Here is a 20,403-nt window from a genome sequence, read left to right on the forward strand (position 1 = left end):
GGGTTACAGTCAGTGGCGGAGCCACATACACAAAGTCCGGGTGACCCAATTTCTTATTTAAAAAAAATTATATGTAAATTTTGTATAATTTTAGAATAATATGATATTAGTTCGGGTAGAACAATTTAAAATATAAAAAGATTTTAGAGTTTAAAATTATAACTCAGATAGAATCATATTTCTGACTCCATCACTGGTTACAGTTACTAAGTTGCCAGAAAAGAACTAAAAATATCTATGGATGTTTGATTGTAGCTTATGATGTGAGAATTATAACCTGAATTACGCTTACAGACTTGGCAGCATCAATAAATTGCTTATTTTCTAATTTCCATTACTATTGGATATTGTGTTAATTATTATGTTGAAAGAAGTAACTGATTTCGGGAAATAGTTGTAGCCTTGTATGTGCTTTTAATTGCTAATTATCAATAAATTGAGGGATGTTTTTGACATTTTCAAAATAAGGAGGACTTAAAATAGCTTTACATCCAAATAATATGAACGAAAAAATTAATCATCCCCGGAAAAAAGCTAATATAAATTTTAAAATTCGAAAAATAACGTTATTTATAAAATGGAAAACTATTTTCTTCTAATTATGTGACAACCCTCGCACTTTTTTAATATTTCATTCGTCCATGTTGTCTGAGGTCCAAATTGTTACGATCCTTTGTATTTGTCATGTGAAAAAAAAAATTCATCGATTTATAAATTATTGAAGCTTTTGGTCCATAATTTTAATTTATCGTTGAAAAGTAATGGAAAGGGTACCAAAATGGTTCTTGTGGGGACCCGGACGCTAATCAAGTTCTTAATCATCTTTGGGACTAATTAATCAATTATAACCAGGGTCTAATTTTTTTTTTTTTTAAAAAATGCGGAACGTAGTGAAATTAAAACATATATACATATCAATATATAAATTACAAGTCCTGTATTACAACACATTTATTCAAACTAGGGTTTCACAACTAATATCAAGTGTCCAAACCCTATCTCAGATCAAAGTCCGAAGTCTTCACTCTAACTCGATCTCTTCTCATCTCCTCGACCCTGAACCTGTCCCACCTGTTGTCAAGTACACATACAGACAAGACAACAGCCGGATAATTCTGGTGAGAATATAATCCCAGTATAAATCAATGAAACATGCAATCATATAAACAATATAAAGCATGTAATCAGGTAACAGATATATGTATCAAATTCTGAAACATAAGTAACATCAAACTATCAATCATTCTCGTAGCTACATCATTCAGACTAGACTCAATCCTAGTCTAGGGATCCCGGTTCCAGAAGTTGGCATGCATATATCGACTAACAGTGATAGAAAAGACTCCAGTTCTATCCACGCCGATATGGTATCGATCAACAGTAATAGAAAAGACTCCAGTTCTATTCACATCGATACGGTATCGATTACCAGTAATAGAGGAAGCTAGAAAAGACTCCAGTTCTATTCACATCGATACGGTATCGATTACCAGTAATAGAGGAAGCTGTTATTCTATCCACATCAATATAGTACCGATTAATAGTAATAGAAGCACCTCTAATTCTATCCACATCGATATGACATCGATTAACAGTAATAGAAGAGTTACTAATCTATCCACATCGATACAATACTGATTAACAGTAATAGAAAAAGCCACCATCCTATCCACATCGATAGCCAAACATCCAGTGACAGACTTTGGCACATCCGCCAATAAACCATCTTATGACATCGTGCAATATGCCCGTGGTGATCCCACCACTAACGGCACTTCTGTCATAAGACTACTCGTCTAATACCTGTAATCTATAACTCCAGAAAACAAGTATATCATCAATCAATGCAAATATCAATGCAATAAAGTAAAGTATGTGATTTAGGGAAACCCAAGTCTAAACCGACTTAAGTCCATCTCCCAATACCACATTGACTTATACCTTTCCTTCGTCGATTTCTGGCTCAGTCGAAGTCCTGAACTCACAATCTGTCTGGTACTGACAATATCAATAATCTCATATCAATATACCAGTCAATATCATAACAATCTGATCAATCTGGCTTTAATTCAAAATCAACGGTATAACCACTATGCCAAAAATGACTTTTTACTTCAGATAATATCTGAATTAATAGGGTATTTAAGTGCCGAAGTATATGGACGTGAAGTAATAGATATACCTTTTACTTCGCATAATACCCGAAGTTGTATTATTGAAAATACCGAAGTCTTTTGGCCGGTTTTGGGAGAAAAACCGGTCCAGAATTGGACCGGTGTCGAAGTAATAAATGTGTTTTACTTCATCGATTATAGTGAATAATGAAGTAGTATATCATATAACTTCTTCTTAATTATTATTTAGCGACGGAATTCATGTTCAAAACCGTCGCTATTGTGCGACGGAATTCATGTTCAAAACCGTCGCTATTGTGAGATAGAAGTAATGTTAAATACCGTCGCTAGTGTGCGACGGAATTTATATCAAAAACCGTCGCTACGTAGCGACGGGGTTCATATGAGTTCCGTCGCTAATATGTTAGGTAAATTAAAAAAAAATTTAATAAATCTGTGTTATGAATTGGTGCGGTAAAATATAAAAAATTTCATAAATCTGTGTTATGAATTGGTACAATCGTGTAAAAGATAAAAATTTTAAGTATCGTAAAGTGGTAAAATCGTGTAAGAAATAAAAATTTTAAGTGTTGTGAAATTGTAAAATCGTGTAAGTGATAAAAATTTTAAGTGTTGTGAAGTTGTAAAATTGTGTAAGTGAGAAAAAATTTTAATTGTTGTGAAGTGAAGTGGAAGAAATTGGAGAGAATTTGTATGTATTTATAGAGAGTGGTGGAAGAAAATAGAGGGAAAAATAGGCGGGATTGAATTTTTTTGAAAATATCGACGGTTTTAGTAAAAACCGTCGCAACATTTTAAATTGGCGACGGTTAAAATGGAGGGAAATATATCCGGGGTGGAATTTTTTTGAAAATGACGACGGTGTTCTTTTAACCGTCGCCAAATTTTTAATCGGCGACGGTTGACTTTAACCTGTCGCTACTTTTAGCGACAGTCAAATAACAACCGTCGCTAAATATAGCGACCGTTTTTAAAAAACAGTCGCTAGTTTTAAATATGCGACGGATTTTATTTGACCGTCGCTAAAACTAGCGACGGGTTAAATTAAACCGTCGCCGATTTAAATTTTGGCGACGGTTTAAAAAATCCGTCGCATGTTTTAATCTTTTTACTTCAGTCGTATTTTCATTATTTTTTACTTCATCAAAATTGATATGCCGAAGTAAAATATATAAAAAAAATACAGTGAAGCCCGTGTTTTTAAACATCCGAAGTAAAATATATTATTTTACTTCGCTTGTGTTATTAATGAAGTTATTGGTACTATATTACTTCGTAATTTATTTTTGCCGAAGTAACGCCTGGCGAAGTAAAATGTCATTTTTCACATAGTGAACGGTACAATTTCAGTATTCCCGTTAATACCAATTCACCAGATAACAGTTACAATCTATAACTCATATCCCATACAATCTGTAATCCCGCCACAATTCCAATCTGTCCGGTATCAACCGATTATAATCAGAAATTCATAACAATTCCATAATCAGTCTATTTCTTAATCTGACTTCGATTCTACGATGTCTAACATGTCAAGAACATCATATATGAATCCTATTAAATTCTGACAATAGCATAATTTCAAAGCATGTCAAAACGTAGCAAAACTTACGTCAAAGTGTAGCCTACGTCGATAGGATTACAGTACCGAAGTCGGATTACAATTCAGACGGACGGATTGAAATATAAAGGCGTAAGGATTTTCAACAACTTCACAGAACCTTTTCTCGATTTTCTTACGATTCTGAAGGATAAATTCGTTTTGTATATATATATATATATATATATACTCACGGCGTACAATAAGCCAAATGTCAATTTTTCTTTCTGCATGGCTCGCGCTCGAGCGGTGATAAACTACCGCTCGGGCGCGGCGTTTTCTGTCCCGGTATTTCCAAATGCACCCTTGGCGCTCGGGCGGTCAAACTCTACCGTCCGGGCGCCGAACCTTCTGCCCGCGACGAGAATTACAGAAACATTGGCGCTCGGGCGGTTGTTTTCTACCACTCGGGCGCCGAGAGTTCTGTCCAACAATTTCACCCTTCAAATATAATTTTATTTCGTGTCCCGATTAATCCTTTCGTAATCATATCAACTTATATTTTAATAATTATAGATTACTAGGATTAAATTTCCGGGCATTACAGTTCTTGCATCTACGTAATAATACAGATGAAAAAATATATAATTATAATGTTTTGAGAATTACCCAATCGTTTAGGGAAGTGACACGTGCCCTTTCTCGGTAGTTTTTAACAAAAAATAAAATAATACCGAGATAAAAAAAAAATCTCTGAAATTCATAAGTAGATGGATTTGACAGCTATAAACAATAAGGAAGAAAAAAAATAATTATCCCATATTTACAGCATTAAGGTGACATGACAAGTTAACAAACTTCTAATTTATAAGCCAATTTTGTAGAATTTCACCAATGTTTCTTATCAAATTTCTACAATAATCTCCAAAGAAATATGATTTCAAGATCCAGTCTGTCTTCCACTCTTTCTCCAATATTTATATATGGTCCTTAATACTACATATGTATATATAGATGTAGGCTGCCTTTCTAGAAATCACACAACCATCCATTTATATAGACATTTGTAGTTCTTTTGATCAGTTCTAGGAATCATAATTTATAAGTTGAATCCAAATCTGGAAACACCATTTGTTGCTTCATCTACGCATCAGCGGAATTTACTTACGCACACGATTCAATCATCGAAGACGAATATTATACATCACCAGGTAGCTATACAATTGTTTGAAATGAATGTGATTTGAAGTTGATGCACATTTTAAGTAATGTATACATAAGTCTAGGACAAGTAAATGGTCATCTAAACGTCTAAAGTTTCCATTAATTGGTAATTTCTTTTATCTTCTCAGACTCTATTTATCTTGTATTATTTGGAAATTTTAAAACATGTACTCTAACAAGAACCAGTTTGGAGGTGGAAACAAAGCTTTGTAACATCGAGTTTTTTTAAAGTAGCTCGATCCTTTTTCGTTTTCTTGAATGACAACTTGAAGTGATCATGGATCAATCAAATGGCTGTGTTGCAGTACAAGTTTTAAAGCCCATAATGGTAATGATACTGAGCCAAGTAGCTTCCGGGGGTGTCAGTATATTCTACAAACTAGCGGTTTATGATGGGATGAAGATAAAGATTCTGGTCGTTTATCGGCTGGTTTTCGCCACCATTTTCATTGTTCCGGTTGCTTTAATCTTTGAAAGGTGAATATCTTCAATGTTTATGTACCCGAAATCGGCCTTAATTGAATCCATGGAAGTGAAATAATAATAAAAATGTTTCTTATATTGCCTGTCAGAACCATTGTTTTAGTTCAAGTTGAGTGTGGTCTTGAATCTTCTTGCTAATTTGCTTCTGCAGGAAAAGACCTAAATTAACTTGGAATGTAGCTTTCCAAGGTTTTGCTTGTGGAACAATTGGGTAAGAATGGTAAATCTCCTGAAAAAATCGAGTATACTTCGGCTTTTTGATCATCTAATTTAGCTGCTTTTGACTGTGCTGAGTTTGCCTATGCATGATAATAACCATGCAAAAATGTAATCAGATAATGTTTTTTTTCTTGTATATATATTTTTTGTTTGTATTTACAGTGCAGCATTAGGGAGCAATTTATATGCTGAAAGCTTGGTCTTAACATCTGCAACCTATGCAGTAGCTATGTCTAATTTAATTCCGGCTCTAACATTAGTCATGGCTGTTATTTTCAGGTACCTTTACTTTAAACAATGTTCTGAAAACTCCAATATTTTTCATAAAAGAACAACCAACAAAGTCCTAATCAACAATTTTTTTTTATTATTTTACACAGGTTAGAGAGGTTAGATATTCGAAGATCAGCAGGAAAAGCAAAGATTATAGGAACTGCATTAGGCATTGGAGGAGCAATGATTTTAACTCTTTGCAAGGGAAAGGACATCGCATTTTGGTCGTCTCACGTTCATTTTCTTCATAATATTGAATCTGCAACAGATCATAAGTTGGGGCAGAATCATGTTTTGGGCTCTTTGTTGGCTCTGTGCAGTTGCATTTCTTATGCATCCTGGTTGATAATTCAGGCAACATTTCACTTTCATCATGTAACGACGTTTATTTGTGTTGACAAGATAGAATCTGGTCTCGGATTGTTATTTATTATTATTATGAGCAGGCAAAAATGAGCAAAATATACCCGTGTTATTCAAGTACTGCTATAACGTGTCTCACTGGAGCTTTCATATCTGGATTTATTCCTTGTGCACCGAAAGAAATTGGACGAACTGGAAACTTGGCTGGAACTTCAGACTTCTGGCTGCTGCTTATATGGTAACTATTATAAGACCAGGACAGGTTTTCTTGTCGCATTATATTACCTAAATCCATCTGAATGCATCTCTACTGTTAGATTGCGTTTATTTAGTGCTTAAAGGAACCAAATTCGGTTACAGGGTATTATTGGCTCGGGGATGATGATCGCTGCAGCAGCTTGGGCGACCTCTGTCGCCGGCCCTCTATTTGTATCTTCATTCCAGCCTCTGGCTCTGGTATTTGTCGTGCTTGCAGGATCTCTGGTTCTCAACGAGAAGCTGCATTTGGGAAGGTTTTACATTTAGCCCACCAAATTATTCACAAATTGCTACCTTTTTCGTGTTGGTTGTAACTTAATCTGTTTGTTTAGTATTATAGGATCGGTGCTCATTGTTGTGGGATTGTACTCACTTCTATGGGGAAAAGCCAAGGAAATGAACGAGGCTCCATTTTGCCCGAAAACGAAAGGGGAACATACGCTGGAATTCGCTTCGCCAGCTGATAGAAATCGAATATCCAGTTCTGGTGACACAGGGGAAGAAGTATCATCTTCACCTGTTGAAAAAGTATGATCTTCATAATCAAATATAAATCAAATGCAATATTGTATTTTTTCACCAAATCATGGGATTTCATTCGGATCCCGAATAAACATGAATTTCATTACGATAATAGTACACTGTTTTTCATCTGTGATCAAAACAGAATACAAACAAAATGGAAAAATAAGTAAAAATGACACTCATTACACACCAAGATGCAGTTGTTCCTCAAAAGACTAACAGCATATGGCCTAAATTCTTTCTTGGACGGATACATTTTCTGTCTTTAAGGGATTTAGATCTTTTCCAGTTATCTCAACCGGTTTCTGTTCTATATTAATCGGAACCGCTTTGGATTCTTCACTTTGGTTATCTCCTCTTGCATCATCTGTTTTCACTTCCTCCGAAGTCTTGCACATAAGGCCTTCTGTAATCGGTGTTTTCCCGACTTCTTTCTTCGACATTGGATCATCAACTGGTTGAAAAGATTTTGGGCTTCCATTTTCTTGGCAGTTTCCCTCTACTTGATCCTGACTTTTGACTAGTTTGGATGCTTTGCTTTCTCTTTCGGACGAGACTTTATCTCCTTCATTCTAAACAAGTTTTCAAAATCACTTCAACGCAGCTATGTAATCAGATTCAGTGCGATACATACACACATACATACATACATACATACATACATACATACATACATACATACATGTGTATAAGATTTTTACCTTCACCTCGAGTAAATGGTCAAAGGAAAGGCGATTGGAAGAATCATCCCCGGCAGGCGGGACCATCTGCTGCGTCGGAGGGTTAGCGCCATCTTTCAACACCTGAAACCTGCTGGCACAAGCTCCCATATTCTATGAGTATAGTACAGCAAAAATGTTCCTGAAAGTCGGAAAGTCGGATAGGTGAAATTTATAGAGGGAAATGTCTATGCACGTTCAACCCTTCATTTCCATATTCATTTATTTAATGCATAATTTATTATACTTTTGAAATTATATTTCATTTTATTATTCAAAATTTTATAATAGTAACATAATTAATTCAAATAAGTGCATGTCACAACATATTAGATAAAATTTAAACAAGAAAATAGTCCCCGGAATCTTTATAATATAGTAAACTATAGTATTAGATGTTGCGGTATAAGAACATAAACTATGTAGAATCACAGTCCAAAATCCAGTCGGTTTATAGAATATGTTGCTTACTGTTTAATATTCTGAAACAAATGTAAACTGCAAGTTTCTCCATTTTCGTGCTCGCACGATGTGTTTTAGTATTACCGAATAATGTATATATGTCAATCTATATATATTGTGTGATCCACGAAAGACAGCAAAACATGTGTGAGCTGTCCGTATTGTTTAACCTTGTGTGAGTTCACCCATAATCTTTATCCCGTCCCCGCTCAAATTACAATTTTGGTCAGGTATATTTGACTATTTATGATCTAGTCTAACATTATTTCGTTATTTTTGTTTTTCTAAAAAGTTCATCTATGTGGTGGTGATATATGATGACGGCGTGTGTGTTATCGCGATAGCACAGTCAATAAAAAATTATCAAAAATAGTACTAAAACATGCAACGGCACAATCACATTTATGGCAGTGACATTATTTTTTAGAGAGACTGAAATTAATGGCTAATATAGTTTTGGTAGAATAAAACTTGGGTTTCTTGCATTTTGGCAAGATTTCAAGGATGCTCGAGTTATGATGTAAATAGCCTTTTTGTTTTTGTTTTTCATTTGTTAAAATGTTGTATTTTTGTATGAAATCGGAAAGCATAAGCATGAAGTTAGTTGGAATCTTGAGCTCATAGACTCGACTGTAATTCTTTCATTGTGATCGACTTATAATTGTAAAATTCTCTATCAATAAAGGACGTTGTTTTCTTCCTTTGGATGTAAGCCGGAAGTTCGACATAACCACGTAATTTTTTTTTGTTCTTTAGTTCATAGCCTATTTATTTTGATCTTTGCTTGTTCTATTTATTCAGAATAATTTTTGCAGATTTCACTTCCAAGTTTTAACACCATCAAAAGTAAAAAACAATCGATGAAATCGAATTGATTCAATAATTCATTTTTTTTTATTTGTAATTTTGGTTAATTTCAATTTAAATCTATTTGCTTTTTCAGATGGATTTATATTAGGTTTATTTAATATAAATGAACTTCAAACCGTAATTTATTAGTTTAGTTAATGTGGTGGCAATTGAGACGCGTTTGATTATATATATAAGAAATTATTGAACAATTTGATAATATAGAATGGATCAATATTTTGCTCTAAAACTGTTTGTTTTCTTGTCATTACTTTGGACTATTGTATATTGTTTGATTTTTTTTATTACCATTAATATATTGATTTAATTCAAAATGTTGTTATAGAAATAAAAGAACATGAATATACGTATGATTTATACACTTTTTTTTTTTAAAAGTCAGACTCAGACTAAACAATTGTTAAGATGAACCATGTATGCGACCATTATTCGTTTTGTCATATAAAACCAATGAAGAATTAACTTTGATTTTACCCGTTTAGGAATATCTCCACTTGACATTTTAATCAATAACCTATATAAATTTCTTAAAAAATTAGGTAAAATCAAAACGGTAAACAAGTAATTGTGTGACAACACACATGGACAATCTTACTTGTGAAATTATAAGAATAAAACGAAAATTAAATTTTTAATTTATTGTTATTAGCCTACTGTGCTCCAACGTGTATATATTATTAATATTAGTGTACCGATGCACGCACGACGTGTTTTTACAAAAATTTTTTATAATTTATTTGATTTATATTCAAATAAAGATCAAAATATAATCAAAAGAAATATTGAGTTATTACACTGCAATTTTGATATATGAATTAAAAAATAAATAGAAAATGAAAGAAAAAAATATATTTAAGATTTATTTGGTTCATTTCCGTTTCACATTTGAGTGTGTTGATTTTTTATTGGATGTTCATTTAGTTTATTGCTTTGAGAGAGTTTTGAAAATGCTGGAAATAGTAAGAAGTGGTGGGGAAGTTGGAAGTATAAAAAGAAAAAAATTGGTGGAAAATCACATTATACCAAAAATAATTTGTATACGTTGCATAAACTTAATAAGTTAGTAAAAGATTATTATTTAATAAGTGAGGATATGTAATCACTACTCTTTGGTATTGATTGGATAAATCCATATAATAGCGTGCCAATCATAATGAGCACAAGCTCGCGCGAGAAAGTGTTAGTAAGAAGAATCGATCTAACAACTAACACGCATAAATTAGATAATCTCTATGAAAAACTAGCTAGTATAGTAGTATGACTTATAAAATAAGTAAAAATGTTGTAAGAAATTCACAAACATAGTACAATTGTGTTAATATCTTAATTATCTATGTACAAAATACGTAAATATTAAAGTAGTTAAAAATTATAGAATATAAAAAACCAACATATATTTTCAACTAAATAAACGCGAAACTCAATAATTTGTAAATGAAATTACTTTCTTTTTTAATAAACTCAATTATTTGTAAATGAAATTACTTTTTTTAAATAATTATTAAAATATATTTGGGATTAATTGTGGAGTATAGGGTTTTACATCAGTCGGAAGGAGAACCCACTAAAACCCCGGCTTACCTTCCACCTCCGGAAGGAGGAAGACCTATTTCCACTTCCCATCGGTGGCTTATTCTCAAAATGAAACCCATTTCCCCAATACCCATACTCAATCTTTGCTTGCTCTGGATACCGAAATCTACCGCTGCCAATTTTGGGATTTCTCAGAAATTCTTGTTTTCCTCGCTGACCCCACAAAATCCCGTCTTTAGCTACCCGCAACGCCGCCATGACGAGGAGAGCAGGAATGTTCGAATATCTGTGTGGTGGGATTTCGAGAACTGCAATTTACCCTGCAACACTAATGTCTTCAAGGTGGCGCAGTGTATTACCAACGCTGTCAGGGCTAATGGGATTAAGGGTTGTCTACATATTACGGCCTTTGGAGATGTAATGCAGATATCCAGGACTAATCAAGAAGCCCTCTCGTCTACTGGGATCAATCTTACTCACGTTCCTTCAGGTAAACACTAGTTTCCATTTTCAATTTTGTGTGTGTTTTGCTTATGTTTGCTCGTGCATAAAGATTGCTGCTTTGAGTAGTGGTGGGGTGATCTTGGTGAAACGAATGGACTGATGAATTGAGAAAGTTTTAGGATTTTCATACGTAATGCATAAATGAAGGATTGAATCTTGTTCTTTGTGGCGGGATTATCAATGATTTTCGGAGATAGGGTGTGGTGAACTTGTTCTTATAGTTGGTATTGGTATTCATTTGTTTTTTCCTTGAAAGATTTAGAAATGTTGAATTTGTGCTTATAGCTAGTATCAGCATTCATTTGTTTTTTCCCCTCAAAATCTTTGGTGCTGGTAACGGTAGTTTTTCACCTGAGGTCTAACTATCTCAATTTTTTTTTTTGGTGGATTCTTGATTGCAGTTTTGTCTCTGTTCTCTTGTGTTTATGAATTTCTTTCGCGGGTAAAAATTATTGCTTTGAATGGTTGTTTGGTGATAATCCAAGATGGAATCACTTGAGAACATGGTATGATTTTTGCTGTTTATAGAACATTGAAGCTTGAATTTTCAGAAATTGTAGTTTTTGTAGTTATTAATTTTGCAAAAGTGAATTTGTTGAGCCTTCTTGTGCTATGATGACTATTGATTTTTTTTATGAGTTTTTTCTATGGGTGGTGGAGGGGTGGAGAAAACATAACAGATAGCTTTCTCTTATACAGTAGGACTGTAGGAGCTTTAATTTATAGTTATAGAATATTTGATTGTTCATGATTCTTAAAGATTCGTTCTTATGTAGTTTTTCCTCATTCTACTAGGTGGCAAAAATAGTGCTGATAGATCTCTTCTTGTGGATCTTATGTGCTGGGTTTCCCAGAATCCACCACCAGCACACCTCTTTCTAATATCTGGTGACAGAGATTTTGCTGGAATCTTACATCGACTGAGAATGAGCAATTACAATATCTTATTAGCAAGTCCAGATAGTGCTCCAAGTGTTCTGTGCGGTGCAGCAACCATCATGTGGCAGTGGAGTGATTTGTTGAGGGGAGAGAATCTTACAGGGAAGCACTTTAACCAGCCTCCGGATGGCCCTTATGGTTCTTGGTATGGACATTACAAGGCTCCTCTTGAGGATCCATTTGCGGTCACCGAGCAAAATACTTGTTTGAAATCTGTTGAATTGCCTGAGTCGAGTCCGGAGAAGGTTCGTCCAATCCCAAAAGCAGTTACGAAGTATATTCGTCATGTTTTGACTTCATATCCTGAAGGAATTCATATCTCTCAACTTCGCAAGGAATTAGTAAAGAGTAATTTGATAATAGACAAGGGTCTTTACGGATATAAAAAGTTCTCTCATTTTCTTTTAGCCATGCCACATGTTTTAAAGCTTCAGTCTGGAAATGATGGCCTGTTTGTTTTTCGTATTGTTAATCATAAAAGTGAAGATGAATCAGCTCCAACCATAGATATTGAACCAGCAACTAGTGTTGTAGAGTCTGAGATCAACAGTGATCCTAATCTTAATGCTGAGAGAAACTCTAGTGAGCACAAAGCTGAAAAGTCTCCTGTATCTCTTTTAGAATCAAGAGTGTTAGACCCGACAAACTTGCAAAAGTCTGAGAAGAAAGAAGTAGCTAAAGTTCATGCAACACACTTGCACATTCCCAAAAAAGATGATAAACCAATGGAGTCCACTCCCCCAACATACGTTCAAGGGACACGAGAGCAAGATAAAAAGGTGAAATTGCAGAAGCTACCAAAAAATATCGAGGTAACTTCTCTAAAAGATTGTAGGGGAAGAAACGAGGATCAGCTGCATGAGATCAGTGAGCATAGCTCCTCTGCTGAATCTGGGATCTCCAGAAAGGTATGGAAGAGATGGTTTGTGCATAGTGAAACAATTCAAAATGAGAAGAATTGCAATAAGGTGGATGAAACACCGACTGAAAAGGACCCGGTGGCAAGCAAATCCGCTGTAACAGCAAGTCCAGCTTTGTTTTCTCCTTCAAGTCACGAGGCTCTTATTAATGGTAAAGCCCTGAGAAGTTCAGCTGTTGCCACTTATCGATCCAGCCAAGAAGTCGGCCTTTTTTATCATATTGCGAGCTGGTGTAAATTTTGGGGTTCCCAAAAGTCTGGTGATGTAACTGAACTTAATTGTGAAAAAGTGGATCGAACAAAAACTATTTTTGTGCAGCCTGATATTTTTGCGAAAGAATCTTTTGGAGTGAAATAGAGTCATTTGTTGATACATCGGAGGGTTCAACTCTTATCTCTCAGTCTAGGACCAGGTGCATGTTTTCTCGTTTTATCATTCCTATTTCCAGTTATTTACTGTTTGTTATTCAGTAGAGCTTTCCTTGTATCATGTGTCAAATAGAGCTGTAAAAGAAATACAATATGGTTGGTATTTCATCTGGACCTTATGTTATTATAACAGTGTGTGACTGTTTGCCTAACAGATACCACAAACCCATGTACAAATGATGGATATATTTGCCTGAACAATTGTACTAGATTTTAAATTCACCAGCATTGGTATCATTTTAAATTTAAGCTTCAAATCTTTTCACAAAACAAATCTCTCCATAAATCAAATCCTTCAATTCAAATTCAGTGTGTTTCAATCTAACGCACACATCTAACAAACATCTAGCCGCAGAGCTTGTTCTGGAAACTATTTGGTTCTGTTGGTACTTCCTATTTGAAGAAGAAATTCTCCTATTTGAAAAGGTTTTGTGTTTGCTATCTTGTACAAATGAACAAAATTCTGCATTTTTCGTTTCCTATCCAAAAAAATAAAAATTAAAAAATCTGCATTTTCAACCATACGAGTGAAGTTGTTCTGGTTCGAAAAAAAAATTTATAGTGCCTCTGCCTTGTCCTGGACTTCTGATGTTCTGATCGTTAAAAAATACATATGCCTCCGGCTAGTCCAGGAAATTTGTCTCTTAATATCAAATGCAAGCATCCTGAAGTAGAAAGAAGTTTATTCCAAGAAAGTGTTTAAATTGCTGGAAGTTCATTCATAATGTTCCGGGTTACTTCCTCGTGTTAATCTTTGTATTAAAGGAAGTTTTTATTTGTTTGTCTGCTAAATTTATGACTCGAGCTGTTGAAGCTTCTTTGTATGTTAACTTTCATTATTTTCAAATAATGACCTGATTATGTAAGGTTTATTGGACAATTTGATATTGACGTGTTTTTTATTTTTTTATTTTTATTGACGTGTTGAATGTTTATAGAACACATATTTTCAATTTAATGGTTCTCCTGTAAACTCATGTCTCGCTTTCATGCAACTCTGTTTCGGATCAGGGAGCATCTGGCACAAAATTTACAAGAGCATGGACCTTCAGTTCTGAGATCCCTTACTGAAGGCAATCTTATTCACCTTGTCCACTTGCTGATTTCTGATAAGAAATGGGTTGAGGAAAGCGACTCTCCGATTTTTCCATTCAAACTCACTCGGCCGGTGGGAAAAGATATGCACGGTAATCATCCTTTGAGTTCCAATGGGTTGAGCCTAATGTTCGCCGTCAAACAGCCAAGTTTACGAGAACTTGGGGACGGAAAGCACCAAAAGCCTCCTCATACTGGAGTTACTCAAACTTCAGGTCACCAAGGCTTCTCTAGCAAGCCCAGGAACGAGATATTGGTTGACTGTCGAAAGCTTGTGGATCAACTCATGAAGGAAAATCCTGAAGGGTTTAACATGGGATCCTTCAGGAAACTGTTTCTTGAAAAATATGGCTATGGTCTTGACTTAAAGAAGCTTGGCTATAAAAAGATTGCTAATCTTTTTGAGACTATGCCTGGTGTGATAATTGAGTCTTATTTAATAATTCCTGTTAAATCAGATAATAATCATGGTCATCGAATTACAGATCTACCTTTTCAAGATAGCAAAATTGATCCAGTGGCTGATTCAGATGGTGAATCCAATGATAGTGATTCTTGGGACGAGCTTGGTCCCATCAATCATACCAGCTCCAAGAAAGAAGCAATGGATTCTCTGTTTACTAGGAAAGACCCAATGAAACAAAGGGAGCCGAGTCGTCCTCACTACGAACCTTTAAAAGATGATGATTTTTCTGACTCAGATGATGAGACGCGCACCAAATCAGAAAGTGAAGGCAAGCATAAAGTGAGTCAGGAGGAGAGCTCTTTATTGCAAATTCTCGAGTCATGGTACAGTGGCAAAGAAGGTGATAGCAGGAAAGACGAATTGGTGAACAGTGAAAAAGAGGGCGATAGTGAGAACAATGAATCTGTAAACATCAGCAATGCATCAGATAGTTCGAAAAATATTTTAGATCCGGGTACACTAGTTAGCCTCAGCAGGAGCACGGATCCTGCACTAGCAAAACAATCTAGAAAACCAAAGCCGAGCAAAAACTATTCATTCGTCTTGGAACAACCAGTCGATAGCAAGGACAGACTAGTTGATGATTTGTTAGGTAGTTTGAAGAAGGCTGCTCGTGAGCCCTGCTGATCTTGGAACTCGGATTTCATCATAGGAGCTTGAATTTTTTGACTGTACGCTAGCCATGCCAACAATTTTGGATGGTCACATATATGTTACGAGGAACGTGTCTTTACTAGACTTAGTCATTTCTTATCGGTTCATTTCGTGCATGTTTGATTACTTGGTTTTTCCAGAGCGTTCTTTGTGATTCCATGTTACGTTAATAAAAACTGGTAATTTTTGGAACGCCAGAGCACAAGTAATAGTCTGGTTTCAGTTGAGGTGGCCTTGTTCACCTCAAAGGGGATACGTGACCTATGTAAACATGATTGTATCGAACTCAGGATGTTATACAATCACGACCACTTCTGCATGCATGATACATATTTGACTACATCGACATGGATTTGTCATCGATGTGGACATACTTGACTACATCGACATGGATTTGTGATCGATGTGGGGAATTCGTCGCGCGGAAACAGAATGACAATGATGCCATTCATAGCATGTTTGAGATCAAATTATAAAGCTTATCGAGCTATTATCTATAGAAATAAACCGAATTCTAAGATGGCGTGCCCTGTGTTTTAACCTTTAATTTTCATTAATTCCCAGAATCCCAACAAGCAATGATTGCAACTCAAACCTTGCAAATTTTGATCCTTATATTATATATCCAAGTAAACATGAACATATGGCTTATACATCGAACTCATTATTATTTATTAAACGAAATCATAAAACACGCCCGTTCATGTTATTGCATAGCTTCAATGACGACCCTTTGGTGGTGAACGAGGCAGAGTCTCGGCGGAACCTGAGTCATCACCGGTGGATCCTGAGTTATCGCTTGCATCACAGTAGCCACGCAAAATGTCACCTTCTTCAGTTGTGTAGCCAAGGGAACCGAGCATATTCGGCCAACAGTCGTGCTGGATGGTCTTTATGGCCGCGCAACATCCTGGCCCCAGGTAGGTCTCACCATTCAGGAAAAACATCACGACCTCGCTAGTGCATGATTGTAGTTGGAACAAAGAGTCGAAACAACCCGATGACTCTCCCGCCTCGTCTAACCCGTGGAGTGGCTTTGCAACGAGTATACGGCCCTCAACTGCGCTTGTTGCTAAGAAGCATAGTAGCATTGAAGTTAAGACTACGTTGAGGGTGGAATCCATGGCTTCTAGTGTGTTTCTGCGTGGGATATGAGTTGGATGTTTGTGTTATCTTCGTTGTATTTATAGTATATAATTTTGCGCGCTTGGGGAGATGAAGGGACAATAATTAATGGCGAGAAAGCTAAAAGATGGTTTATCAATTATTATGTAATGATGAAGGAATGTGGAAAATCAATAAGTTACTTTTGTGTTATTGCTATTAAATTAAATACTCGTCTTGTTTATATATAATACATAATTAACATATTAATAATTATGTTAATTGCCCCTTATTAGTGCTGATTAAAAGATATAATCGCTCCTTTAAATAACGTTAATGCAAGAGGAATGAAGAGGCGGCCGCTAGGAAAGTTTCAAGTGGATTTAAAATAATATTTTAGTAATATATTGTGTAAAATATACAACTAATTACGGTTGATTTTGTTTAAAGGACTCGGGAAAATAACATAAAATAACATGCAAATAAAATAAAGAAGTGAGTTAAAAATATCTGATTCGACACATTGTTTCCAAATCTCTTAATTATAGAAATTTTGTACAATTTTCTTTTATTGAAGCTGTATTGATTATACATTATAAATCTCGTACGTTGTTGTAATTGATACTTGAATTCTCCTCACATGTCGTTTCTGGATAAAGAAAATTTGAGAAATTATTGCTAGAAAATTAAAATATTAATGCAGTTTATTTTTTTTAATCTAACATTTAACATTTAAAGACGAAAAAAACTCAAACGAGCCTAAAAAAAATCAAACAGTGTAGGTTATCATACTTTAGCATCATCGTCACTTGTGCAAATATATGAGGTTCATGCTTAATTAACTCACATAAAAGTAAATTATGGATCAATGATGATTAATAGATTTACTCGAGAATATTACGTTGAGGTAAGTTAAACTAAAGAATTAAAGGTAGTTGAAATGTTATAGATTATAGAGTAACATTTTTAACTTTTGAGTATACCAAATTTTTGTATAAAATGTATTTCTTTATATTTTTTGTCTCATAAAAATAAGGATATTATCGAGATCGTCTGTTGTGAAAAAAAATGGGTATGTTTTCATGGACCAAAAGGTCCATACTTTTTCCTCAAAAAATACAGTTTCATGCATAATAATGTAGATATTTTTTTTATATCTAAATAGTTTATAACATTATAAACATGTTTTAAACTTATTTTCATCGCGTGGGCAAATAAAATTACAGTTTCATACGTCCAAGATTTATCATACACTTACATAAAAAAACTATATTTTCATAGAATGTTATAAGAGTTGGCATTAAAACATCATCATTACTACAATGCTAGAACCCATAGAAAGTTGAAACTAAGCCAAAATAAAATACCAATACTGCTTCTACGTACTTGGACGTGATACATAATTCCTTAGAAAACCCTAAAACAAGAAAGATTTGCGTGAAAAAATTCATGCAAATTACGATATTATTAAACCAAGTGCGTACTACACTACAGCACTCTCATATCTTCTCAACTAATAGTCATCTCCACCTTGCACCGCCGGCATAGGCTGCCCTACCGGGCTCGAAAATGGTGCGAAGCTTGCAGTAGTTGAAGCAGAGGCAAATGCATCGCAGTAGCCTCGCAGGATGTAAGCCTGATCCAGTGTGATTCCAAGGGTGCTCAGTAAAGCAGGCCAGCACTGATGTGTGATCAAAGTTATGGCTTGGCAACACGGTCTGCTTATATCGATGGATCCGTTGGCGAAATACGCGAAGATATCATCGGAACACGACCTGATTTTGTAGAGGGCGTTCAAACAATCCATCGTGTTGCCTGCAACTTCAAGTCCTTCGGGGAAACCAAAACTCGGCATCGGATGCAGATGGTTCCTAGCCGATACGCCCTTGTACACCAAACAAGCCATTGTAAGGAAGAGAAATAAGCCCTTGGAAGACATATCGTGTATGCTGAAGATCTTATTATACGTAGTATTCAATATTATTTCATTAATTGATAGGAAATTTATCAATTTATGATTTTGAGATGTGAAAATGAGTTGAGGGGAAGCGTGTATTTATAGAGGGCAATGAGGTAGAAGAAAGGACAAGGGAATGGAGATTTAATGGCATGAATTTAATTTGAATATTATTTCAGAATTCAAGATGCATGTCAAAAGTGAAATGGTTCATATTCCATAACTTATATATATATATATATATATATATATATATATATATATATATATATATATATATATATATATATATATATAATATTATAAACACGCAAGTTAACTAATGGGTTTTTTTGCATTCACTCTCCCTATCACTTGCATATTATAATTTTTGTAATTGTAATTCATAAAATATGTAAATGTCCACTATAATAAATATAGGGAAATTGAATGAAAAAATTGAGTTAATTATTAATCCACCAATCTCGAAATAAAGGATTGGGCAGACGTCTATCAAAAGTTGTTCTCTATTCGGTTTGGTTTTATACAATTTTGTTTAGATTTTTTATTTTCGATTTTAAAAATATAAAATCTAATATTCAAACCGTTTTACATTGGTTCGATGCAGTTTTCTACTAAAACAGTTCGGTTTATCTAGTTTGGAGAAATATTAATAATTAGTAATTAAAATATAACATTTTATACTTTTAGTTAATTTTTTTTTATAAAAACCTTTAAATATAAAGTCTAAATGAATTAAAAAGATAATCATCAACTAATTTCTTTTTAAAAAAATTATTTCACAATCTAAATAAAATTATCGATCTAATTAAACTTCGATTTCATCATTTTTATCCAAAATAAAAAATTCGTTTTTTAGTTCGGTTCCTATTCCTATTTATTTTTTGTTTGGATTTCCATTTTTTCAATTTAAACAAAAGTTTGAACACCCCGGTACGTTCCTCTACAAAACGTGGGATCGTTGACAAGAAATAGCTAGCTAGCTAGGGAATGGGAATGCCAATGGAAATCGACACAAATAACAGAACATCACACATGATGACTCAAGATTGAGGCATTAATTTCTTGAATTTCCATGCAAAACATATTATATTATTTTGGAAAGTTTCGCTTTTGAATGTATATTAATTAATGGGGATGAATGTTCGGAAAACCAAGAATTTGCATATTTTTTTGTATGAAGAGAGCAATGGGCTGGGATTGTAATAGTCAAAAGTTAATTAATTCCATCGAATCAGAAGCTACTCTCCAAGTTCCAAAATTTTCTGATATAGGAAGGAATAATTTATAGTTAAAGGTTATCATCGATTTTATATACTAAAACAATTGATTTCTTTTGATCATCTACAAAATACTCAGGTATATTGAAGGTAAACTTCATCCTAGAAAAGATTTAGTTGGAAAAAGTCTTTAAGTGTCCTCCTACATCACACATGGAGCCTTGATCAAACTATCGAGCATGTCCCAAAGACAGTCCTCCCCAAAGAATTGATTAGTTGGTCGACTCCACGATCGGCTACAAATTATTATATCAATGGTATCGTCGCGCCCCTTTGGTTTTAAAAACTGTAGAGACAATTGCTACTATTTCTATTGCTATATACAGGGACGGATCCAGGAATAAAAGTTGGGGGGACTTGAACTCAATATTATAAGTTATATATTATTAAAAAAAATTACATTAGATGAATTAACATCATTCAAGAAAAGAAAACAATAGAAACAATATGCC

General features: G+C 34.4%; 4 protein-coding genes across 4 annotated transcripts; 2 read left to right on the forward strand and 2 right to left on the reverse strand.

Moving 5' to 3' along the window:
- Window positions 1-5,037: 5,037 nt before the first annotated feature.
- LOC140805039 (WAT1-related protein At1g25270-like) lies at window positions 5,038-7,029 on the forward strand. The gene is made up of 7 exons (XM_073161576.1): window positions 5,038-5,376; window positions 5,534-5,593; window positions 5,764-5,880; window positions 5,982-6,249; window positions 6,321-6,475; window positions 6,579-6,749; window positions 6,828-7,029. Exons 1-7 carry the CDS (start codon window positions 5,177-5,179, stop codon window positions 7,027-7,029), a joined length of 1,173 nt encoding a protein of 390 aa, XP_073017677.1. The 5' UTR covers window positions 5,038-5,176.
- Window positions 7,030-7,250: 221 nt separating this feature from the next.
- Window positions 7,251-7,948, reverse strand: LOC140810409 (uncharacterized). The gene is made up of 2 exons (XM_073168274.1): window positions 7,722-7,948; window positions 7,251-7,592 (listed from the first exon to the last, which is right to left on the reverse strand). The coding sequence occupies exons 1-2, from the start codon at window positions 7,848-7,850 to the stop codon at window positions 7,251-7,253; spliced, it is 471 nt and encodes a 156-aa protein (XP_073024375.1). The 5' UTR covers window positions 7,851-7,948.
- Window positions 7,949-10,607: 2,659 nt separating this feature from the next.
- Window positions 10,608-15,944, forward strand: LOC140822611 (uncharacterized). The gene is given in 4 exon segments (XM_073183437.1): window positions 10,608-11,094; window positions 11,904-13,304; window positions 13,307-13,379; window positions 14,407-15,944. Coding segments are annotated over 4 exon segments (3,033 nt in total). The 5' UTR covers window positions 10,608-10,712; the 3' UTR covers window positions 15,584-15,944.
- A 385-nt stretch (window positions 15,945-16,329) lies between these two features.
- Window positions 16,330-16,734, reverse strand: LOC140805719 (egg cell-secreted protein 1.1-like). Its single transcript, XM_073162345.1, has one exon. The coding sequence runs from the start codon at window positions 16,732-16,734 to the stop codon at window positions 16,330-16,332; it is 405 nt and encodes a 134-aa protein (XP_073018446.1).
- Window positions 16,735-20,403: the final 3,669 nt, after the last annotated feature.

This window comes from Primulina eburnea, chromosome 1, assembly GCF_022965805.1.
Source record: "Primulina eburnea isolate SZY01 chromosome 1, ASM2296580v1, whole genome shotgun sequence".
Lineage (NCBI taxonomy): Eukaryota > Viridiplantae > Streptophyta > Magnoliopsida > Lamiales > Gesneriaceae > Primulina > Primulina eburnea.

What these genes read in the sequence shown, in the direction of transcription:
- LOC140805039 (XM_073161576.1), top strand. Translation starts at nt 5,177, where the DNA reads ATGGATCAATCAAATGGCTGTGTTGCAGTACAAGTTTTAAAGCCCATA. An exon ending in TTTGCTTGTGGAACAATTGG is followed by an intron (nt 5,594 to 5,763) that starts GTAAGAATGGTA and finishes TTGTATTTACAG; the next exon opens with TGCAGCATTAGGGAGCAATT. An exon ending in GAGAAGCTGCATTTGGGAAG is followed by an intron (nt 6,750 to 6,827) that starts GTTTTACATTTA and finishes CTGTTTGTTTAG; the next exon opens with TATTATAGGATCGGTGCTCA.
- LOC140810409 (XM_073168274.1), bottom strand. Translation starts at nt 7,850, where the DNA reads ATGGGAGCTTGTGCCAGCAGGTTTCAGGTGTTGAAAGATGGCGCTAAC. An exon ending in ACCATTTACTCGAGGTGAAG is followed by an intron (nt 7,593 to 7,721) that starts GTAAAAATCTTA and finishes AAACTTGTTTAG; the next exon opens with AATGAAGGAGATAAAGTCTC.
- LOC140805719 (XM_073162345.1), bottom strand. Translation starts at nt 16,734, where the DNA reads ATGGATTCCACCCTCAACGTAGTCTTAACTTCAATGCTACTATGCTTC.